At 63.2% G+C, this 8,784-nt stretch overlaps 1 protein-coding gene across 3 annotated transcripts in view; it reads right to left on the bottom strand.

Moving 5' to 3' along the window:
- The window catches only part of SLC4A3 (solute carrier family 4 member 3), a 20,618-nt gene that overhangs the window by 4,896 nt on the left and 6,938 nt on the right, over positions 1-8,784 (bottom strand). For 2 of the 3 annotated variants that reach the window (XM_034655253.1, XM_002924803.4), the window contains exons 8-13: positions 6,161-6,296; positions 5,705-5,888; positions 5,157-5,256; positions 1,480-1,664; positions 574-799; positions 161-379 (exon numbers count right to left, since the gene is read on the bottom strand). In XM_034655253.1, the coding sequence (XP_034511144.1) occupies positions 161-379; positions 574-799; positions 1,480-1,664; positions 5,157-5,256; positions 5,705-5,888; positions 6,161-6,296 (1,050 nt within the window). Of the gene's footprint in view, positions 1-160; positions 380-573; positions 800-1,479; positions 1,665-5,156; positions 5,257-5,704; positions 5,889-6,160; positions 6,297-6,747; positions 6,929-7,083; positions 7,233-7,700; positions 7,930-8,784 lie in introns of those variants that run through there. The other variant, XM_034655254.1, reaches the window with a different exon arrangement.

The raw sequence follows: 8,784 nt of genomic DNA, 5'->3' as shown, positions 1-8,784 counted from the left end.
CACCACCCTCCCACTCCACCCCCTCCGCTCCCCCACCCCTCGCTCACCCTTCCTGCCCCCTCTCACGTTATAGCCCCCTGCAAAAATGATCCCTGGGACCCCTGACCACAGACCTTACAGGTGATGCTGGGTCCCCCGCCCCGGCCTCCCCTCCCCTCACCTAGCAGCCCCCCGAAGGTGATGGCAGGGCTGAGGGCCGCAAAGTAGATGAAGAGCACGGCTGCCACACACTGGGAGTGCAGGGCGTCCCGCAGGTCACTGGGGTAATGGGGGTACCGACGCTTCACATCCCGCACAAGCCCCCCAAACACCGAGCCAGTCCGCCGCAAGGGGTCATCTTCGGGGGTCACCTCGGAGCCCCCCAGCTCCACCGACAGCTCTGGGGGAACAAGGAGCTGCTGGAGCACAGACCACCCCCTCCTGCTGCCCCCCCCCCGGGGGCTCAATCCTTCCCATCAGGGGCTGGAGGCTGGCATCCAGGAGTTAGGGAGTCGGGACAGGCTGGGCTCACGACCTTAGGAGCTGTGGGGGGAGAGCGGAGGCGGGGTGGGTATGAGCCCCAAAGGGTCTGACCTTTCCCGGGGGCCACATAGCTTCCCTGGGTGGTCATCTCCACTTTGGTCTGTTCACGCTCCCGCCGCTTCCTCAGCAGCTCCCGCTGGAAGGCGGCCACGGAACGCAGCAGGTCGCGGCCCTCCACCTCGGACGGAGGAATCACGATGCTGCCATCCAGGAACTCACTGATGGCGCTCAGGAGGTCCTGCCGGTCATCCGCCTGGTAGGCAGCCTCATGAAACAGCTGTGGACAGGAGAGGCAAGGGCTGAGCCCCCCAGAGAGCCCCTGGGAGGGCTTCAGGGAGGAGGTGTGGGTCGTCACCGAGCCAGAGGCAGGGTGGGTGTTTGGCCACATATACAGGTCCAGTCCAATTGTCAAAATATTGACTCGCTGGCCAGCAATCGGCCACAGCCCTGAACCTCCGAGTGCCTTCTATTCCTCTAGGAGCTTCCAGACTTTTCCACGATGCAACAACTCAAGGGGCAATGCTGGGCACAGCAGGGGCCCCCAGAACCATTCTGACTGGGGAGTTCCCACCCCCTACAAGTTGGGCAGTTAGCGTTCCCCACATCACCCCTGGCTGAAGGACCTTCCTGTCCCAGCTGAGGAGAAGCCACAGCAATGACCAACATATCCAGTCCTCCCTTTCTAGTCTCATGCCACATTCAAGACTTGGGGGTCTGGGCTTTTTCTCCCCCTTCAACCACCTCCCCTTCCCACAGCCCCAGCCCAGGGCTCCCTTTTCTCCCCTCGGCCAACAGCTCCCTCTACCACCACTCCAGAGCACTGCCCCCCCCCCAGAAGAGCCTCTAGCGCCCCTGCAGGGCCAAGGACGGAGGCAGTAAGCGACAGGGAAAAAGGAGGGCCCGGGGGGAGGGGGGGTACAGGCCTAGAGCACCCAGCCCAGGGTCTGCAGGACCCACCTTGTCAGACATGAGGGTGGCAATGGAGCGCCCAAGCTCATGATAGTCAGTGCTGGTTTGGTTGGGACCCAGCATCACAAAGAGGAATCGAACGGGCACAGGGACCTCGAGCACAGACTCCAAGAGCACAGCCTCATTCAGGCGCACAAAAGCTGCCGCCGGCTGCTCCAGGAAAGGCACACAGCCTGGGGGAACAGTAAGGCACAGGGCACTGGGCAAAGAGGAGCCGCCCAGGCTGGCCCTGCAGAAAACATCTGGGGCCATCATGTACAGTTGAACAGGTTGAGTACTGCACAAAGAAACCCTGATCTAAATGGTTTTTATATTTATATGTTTATATATTTACTATAATTTACCAATAGATGAAAAGTTACAGTTTCCAGGAAGGAGTGCTTCTTTTTATTTCTCACAAAAGTGCTCTATGGACTAGTGGCAGTCCAAGATAGCAGAAAACTGGATGGGAAGCAGGCAGAGGACTGGGAAAGCGCAAGCTGGAGGCAAGACAGGCGGTCAGGAAGGGTAGGGACGCACTGGGGGCCTGGCCAGCGGGCCAGAGCTGAGGCCGAGCAGAGCACGGTGGAAGCACACACACCCAGGACCCCGCCTCCTCACCCACGAGCACAACGGTAGCCTCAGCATCTTCGGGGATCTTCTCCAGCAGCTTCAGACTTTTTCCCCGGTGACCATCTCCCCCAGGCATGTGGAGAGGCTTCTGAGGACGCAGAACTGGAATAGGGCTGGGACCCTGACCGGAGGCCGTGGCAGGCCCTCCCATCCCTTGTTGCAGCCCTGGACTCTGCCCTCCAACCCCTGGACCGGGGCCCTGTTTTTTCCCGCCCCAGCCAGGAAAGGGACCATTGGTGACAGGCCCCACATCGAGAGGAGACTGCTCAGGCGCTGGACCCCCTCCAAGCTGGCCGCTACCACCTCTGCCTTATCCTGTTGAAATGGGAGCCGTGGGTTTGCCACATCGTCCCATTTAAACCTCCTGTTTCTTTAGGGCAGGGGCCCTCATGCATGACTCCTACAGATCCCCCCACATGCCTCGTATGGTGCCAGGTATCCAACCTTCCCAATCTGCGCAGGGAAACTAATGGTGGCCTCCAGCTAAACCAGAGTGCCCTCAGTCCCCCAGCCCAGGTCCGAGCAAGGCGACTGACCTCCTTGGCATCAGGGTCATGAGGCCAGAGTGGGGCTGGCTCCCCCACATCATCAGCCATGGTGGGCACGGCGCCGTCAGGGCCGTGGCTGGGGGTGGGGTGATGATTCCCCAGGACCGAGTTCACGCTGGAGCTGGACGGGTTTCGGGGAAAGAAGCCACTGTCCTTGTCATCATTGGGATGGCTGTGAAGAGGGCAGAGGAGGCGAGGCGAGGCGAGGCAGGTTAGGCAGAGAGGCCCTTAACGCGCTGAGAAACGGAGGGTCAGGCTTTCACCCCTTCTCCATGTAAAAAAAGAAAACTTTCTCGTGGCTGGTGCTGTCTGAGCACGAATGAGGAATAAGCTCCCCATCGCTGGGGTTATACAAGCAGAGGCTAGAAAGCCGCACAGGAGAGTCTGTGCTCCTGGAAGGGCACGGGCACTAGAAGGCCCCCTCCCAGCCCCCCACCCTGGCACCTGTGTTTCAGCAGAAGGGTGCGCAGGACGCTGGCCCGGTCCTCTGGACGGATCTGGTCAGACACGATCATGGTCTCCACCACGAGGTGGGCAATCCCCGGCAGAGTGGTCTGCTCCAGGTCCAGGAGGGCAGCTCCTGGGGGCACAGTTGGGGGAGGGGGCGCAGTCCCATCAGAGAGGAAAAGCCACCCCGCCGCCTTGCTCCCCAAGGGCAGGCAGACACGCCGGCTGAGCTGAGCGCCCGATGTGCACGGGGCGATACGCTGTGCCACCGGCACAGACGAGCCAAACACAGGGACGTGCAGACGGAACACAGAGCAAGGGCACGGCCCCTCCAAACCCAGCGAGGGGAGTCACTGGTTAGCCTACTGCATGGGGACGGGGGGCCTACAGTGGCACAGCCCAGCCCCTCCGAGCTTACGGCTACGCAGGCAGTCGGACTCCACATCCCCACGTGGCAGCCAGACCTCACCTGGGCGCCGGCCTCCAGGGAGGAGCTCCCCAGCACTGGATGGCCTGCCGCCAGCCTAACTCCACGGTCTGTGAAGAGGGCACGCAGCCCAGGGCCAGGCCTGCAGGGCTCCTACCATGGGCGATGGTCCTCCTGAGCTCCAGAAGGCTGCGGAAGGAGAGCGAGGCCACGTGGGGCTTCCCCCAGCGCTCTGTCTCTTCCTCCACGTCCTCCTCGAACTTGATCCAGCGCGCCGTCTCCCGCCAGTGGGGCTCCTGGCTGCGGTCCAGCGTCAGCTCGTTCAGCTCCACAAACACCTGCGGCGGGCGCCAGGGGTGAGGGGCCAGGGGCCGCCCGGTGGCAATGGAGCCGTGGCAGCCAGGCAAGGCTGGGGGTTGGGGAGGAGGGCAGGGGAGACTCCGGGGAGGAGAGGGGAGAGGAGGCCGCAGGCCCAGCCCTCCGGCTCCCGTACCTCATGAGGCCTCCGATCCAGCTGCTTTTTCTTCTTCTTCCTGCGAAGCACAGGGGCCAAGCCCCCAGGGCTGCCCCTCCCGGCCTGCGTGCGAGACGGCTTCTTCACGAGGTGCCGCCTCACGCCAGGGTTGTCCTCTAGCCGGTGACCTGCGGGCGAGGCAGGCCTGGTGGTCCCGGGGGTCCAGCTCAGGGCCTCGCGGTCAGAGCCAAGCCCTTCGGCCCCCTGCTCCAGCCAGCCGGGGGCCACGTTCACACAACCCCATAAGCCAGCACGGCCATGTCACAGACAAAGACACGAAGGCCCAGAGAGGGGGAAGGACGACCCCACGGTAGCACAGGGGACCACTGGCCAAGCCACTGTAAAAACGCAAACCCCAACTCAGTCCACAGCCCCGGCTGCCTACCCTCCCCCGCAGCCACTGCCTCTCACTCCAGAGCACCGTCACCTGTATCGAGTCACCGGGGCCCCCAATACTTTCCCTGTGTCCTCTCTTGGCACCCAGGTCTCCCCCACAGATACACATCTGGCAGACTCAAGCAGAGCTCTGGCCCTTCCTCCCTTCTTGCCCCTTCCAGGCCTGCGGCTGCGGAAAGGCCAGCGGCCCGGTTACTCACAAGCTGGTCCCCCTGCCATGGGGCTCAGCTGGCCCTGGGTGGGTTCCCACAGGTCACCGTCCTCAAGGTCCAGCGCCAACATCTCTAAGTCCTCTGAGGCCAGAGAGTCTCGAGGGCTGGGGGCCAGAGCCATCCAAGAGCCCTGGACCTCCGCATCCCCAGGCCCGGGGCTCGGTGCCCTGTTGGGCTCTGTGACCTCCTCCAGCAGGCTCATCCTTCAACCCGTGGCCGAGCCCTCGGCCCCTGCTCCTCCCCAGAGCCCTGGCTCTCCTAAAAGGTGGGAGCCTGGACCAGTGGTCTTAGTTCAGCCTGANCTCACAAAAGTGCTCTATGGACTAGTAGCAGTCCAAGATAGCAGAAAACTGGATGGGAAGCAGGCAGAGGACTGGGAAAGCGCAAGCTGGAGGCGAGACAGGCGGTCAGGAAGGGTAGGGACGCACTGGGGGCCTGGCCAGCGGGCCAGAGCTGAGGCCGAGCAGAGCACGGTGGAAGCACACACACCCAGGACCCCGCCTCCTCACCCACGAGCACAACGGTAGCCTCAGCATCTTCGGGGATCTTCTCCAGCAGCTTCAGACTTTTTCCCCGGTGACCATCTCCCCCAGGCATGTGGAGAGGCTTCTGAGGACGCAGAACTGGAATAGGGCTGGGACCCTGACCGGAGGCCGTGGCAGGCCCTCCCATCCCTTGTTGCAGCCCTGGACTCTGCCCTCCAACCCCTGGACCGGGGCCCTGTTTTTTCCCGCCCCAGCCAGGAAAGGGACCATTGGTGACAGGCCCCACATCGAGAGGAGACTGCTCAGGCGCTGGACCCCCTCCAAGCTGGCCGCTACCACCTCTGCCTTATCCTGTTGAAATGGGAGCCGTGGGTTTGCCACATCGTCCCATTTAAACCTCCTGTTTCTTTAGGGCAGGGGCCCTCATGCATGACTCCTACAGATCCCCCCACATGCCTCGTATGGTGCCAGGTATCCAACCTTCCCAATCTGCGCAGGGAAACTAATGGTGGCCTCCAGCTAAACCAGAGTGCCCTCAGTCCCCCAGCCCAGGTCCGAGCAAGGCGACTGACCTCCTTGGCATCAGGGTCATGAGGCCAGAGTGGGGCTGGCTCCCCCACATCATCAGCCATGGTGGGCACGGCGCCGTCAGGGCCGTGGCTGGGGGTGGGGTGATGATTCCCCAGGACCGAGTTCACGCTGGAGCTGGACGGGTTTCGGGGAAAGAAGCCACTGTCCTTGTCATCATTGGGATGGCTGTGAAGAGGGCAGAGGAGGCGAGGCGAGGCGAGGCAGGTTAGGCAGAGAGGCCCTTAACGCGCTGAGAAACGGAGGGTCAGGCTTTCACCCCTTCTCCATGTAAAAAAAGAAAACTTTCTCGTGGCTGGTGCTGTCTGAGCACGAATGAGGAATAAGCTCCCCATCGCTGGGGTTATACAAGCAGAGGCTAGAAAGCCGCACAGGAGAGTCTGTGCTCCTGGAAGGGCACGGGCACTAGAAGGCCCCCTCCCAGCCCCCCACCCTGGCACCTGTGTTTCAGCAGAAGGGTGCGCAGGACGCTGGCCCGGTCCTCTGGACGGATCTGGTCAGACACGATCATGGTCTCCACCACGAGATGGGCGATCCCCGGCAGAGTGGTCTGCTCCAGGTCCAGGAGGGCAGCTCCTGGGGGCACAGTTGGGGGAGGGGGCGCAGTCCCATCAGAGAGGAAAAGCCACCCCGCCACCTTGCTCCCCAAGGGCAGGCAGACACGCCGGCTGAGCTGAGCGCCCGATGTGCACGGGGCGATACGCTGTGCCACCGGCACAGACAAGCCAAACACAGGGACGTGCAGACGGAACACAGAGCAAGGGCACGGCCCCTCCAAACCCAGCGAGGGGAGTCACTGGTTAGCCTACTGCATGGGGACGGGGGGCCTACAGTGGCACAGCCCAGCCCCTCCGAGCTTACGGCTACGCAGGCAGTCGGACTCCACATCCCCACGTGGCAGCCAGACCTCACCTGGGCGCCGGCCTCCAGGGAGGAGCTCCCCAGCACTGGATGGCCTGCCGCCAGCCTAACTCCACGGTCTGTGAAGAGGGCACGCAGCCCAGGGCCAGGCCTGCAGGGCTCCTACCATGGGCGATGGTCCTCCTGAGCTCCAGAAGGCTGCGGAAGGAGAGCGAGGCCACGTGGGGCTTCCCCCAGCGCTCTGTCTCTTCCTCCACGTCCTCCTCGAACTTGATCCAGCGCGCCGTCTCCCGCCAGTGGGGCTCCTGGCTGCGGTCCAGCGTCAGCTCGTTCAGCTCCACAAACACCTGCGGCGGGCGCCAGGGGTGAGGGGCCAGGGGCCGCCCGGTGGCAATGGAGCCGTGGCAGCCAGGCAAGGCTGGGGGTTGGGGAGGAGGGCAGGGGAGACTCCGGGGAGGAGAGGGGAGAGGAGGCCGCAGGCCCAGCCCTCCGGCTCCCGTACCTCATGAGGCCTCCGATCCAGCTGCTTTTTCTTCTTCTTCCTGCGAAGCACAGGGGCCAAGCCCCCAGGGCTGCCCCTCCCGGCCTGCGTGCGAGACGGCTTCTTCACGAGGTGCCGCCTCACGCCAGGGTTGTCCTCTAGCCGGTGACCTGCGGGCGAGGCAGGCCTGGTGGTCCCGGGGGTCCAGCTCAGGGCCTCGCGGTCAGAGCCAAGCCCTTCGGCCCCCTGCTCCAGCCAGCCGGGGGCCACGTTCACACAACCCCATAAGCCAGCACGGCCATGTCACAGACAAAGACACGAAGGCCCAGAGAGGGGGAAGGACGACCCCACGGTAGCACAGGGGACCACTGGCCAAGCCACTGTAAAAACGCAAACCCCAACTCAGTCCACAGCCCCGGCTGCCTACCCTCCCCCGCAGCCACTGCCTCTCACTCCAGAGCACCGTCACCTGTATCGAGTCACCGGGGCCCCCAATACTTTCCCTGTGTCCTCTCTTGGCACCCAGGTCTCCCCCACAGATACACATCTGGCAGACTCAAGCAGAGCTCTGGCCCTTCCTCCCTTCTTGCCCCTTCCAGGCCTGCGGCTGCGGAAAGGCCAGCGGCCCGGTTACTCACAAGCTGGTCCCCCTGCCATGGGGCTCAGCTGGCCCTGGGTGGGTTCCCACAGGTCACCGTCCTCAAGGTCCAGCGCCAACATCTCTAAGTCCTCTGAGGCCAGAGAGTCTCGAGGGCTGGGGGCCAGAGCCATCCAAGAGCCCTGGACCTCCGCATCCCCAGGCCCGGGGCTCGGTGCCCTGTTGGGCTCTGTGACCTCCTCCAGCAGGCTCATCCTTCAACCCGTGGCCGAGCCCTCGGCCCCTGCTCCTCCCCAGAGCCCTGGCTCTCCTAAAAGGTGGGAGCCTGGACCAGTGGTCTTAGTTCAGCCTGAACCTCCTGACTCCCCAGAGCCCCAGGCCAGCTCCCTGCTGCTTCCAGCCCCCACCCTGAGGCTGTAAACACGCCCTCCCCTGACCCCCACCCCACCCCACTGCTGCCATCGGATTGTTCCTGTCCCTGTCCTCAGGCCCTGGCAACTTTCCATGACGTACTGAGCTCAGAGCCCTCCCCACCAACCCCCACCCACACACTGTGCTTCCAAGTGGGAGGGAGGTGGGGTCAGTGGTGCCCCTGGCCTGGGCACAGAGCCCCGTGGGTGATGACAGGTGGCACAGAAACCAGGGCACTGATAAGATGGAAGGAATGTGCCGCGATCACAGCCAGGCCCTGCCAAGGGTGGTGCGATGAGTCGGGGCCCCCGATGTAGGGAGAAGCAGGACCTGGACGAGTGGCTCACCCTCAGGGGTCCGGCGTGAAGAAGACAAAAAGAGTTTTCCCTGAGAAGAGGAGCCTTGGGGGGAGGGGGATATAATGTCTCCAAAGGTCACGTGGAAGAGGGGTTGCCTTATTCAGGGGGTGACTCAGAGGACAGAATCAGGACAGAAGGGCAGAGGTGTCATGAAGGGAAATCTCAGCTCTGACAACCAGAGAGGTGGCTTGGTGAAGTAGTGAGCTCCCCGTCCCTNATGTAAAAAAAGAAAACTTTCTCGTGGCTGGTGCTGTCTGAGCACGAATGAGGAATAAGCTCCCCATCGCTGGGGTTATACAAGCAGAGGCTAGAAAGCCGCACAGGAGAGTCTGTGCTCCTGGAAGGGCACGGGCA

Source organism: Ailuropoda melanoleuca, chromosome 2 (genome assembly GCF_002007445.2).
Source record: "Ailuropoda melanoleuca isolate Jingjing chromosome 2, ASM200744v2, whole genome shotgun sequence".
Taxonomy (NCBI): Eukaryota; Metazoa; Chordata; class Mammalia; order Carnivora; family Ursidae; genus Ailuropoda; species Ailuropoda melanoleuca.
The sequence above is the reverse complement of the archived record's forward strand: the minus strand, read 5'-3'. Positions and strand labels throughout refer to the sequence as shown.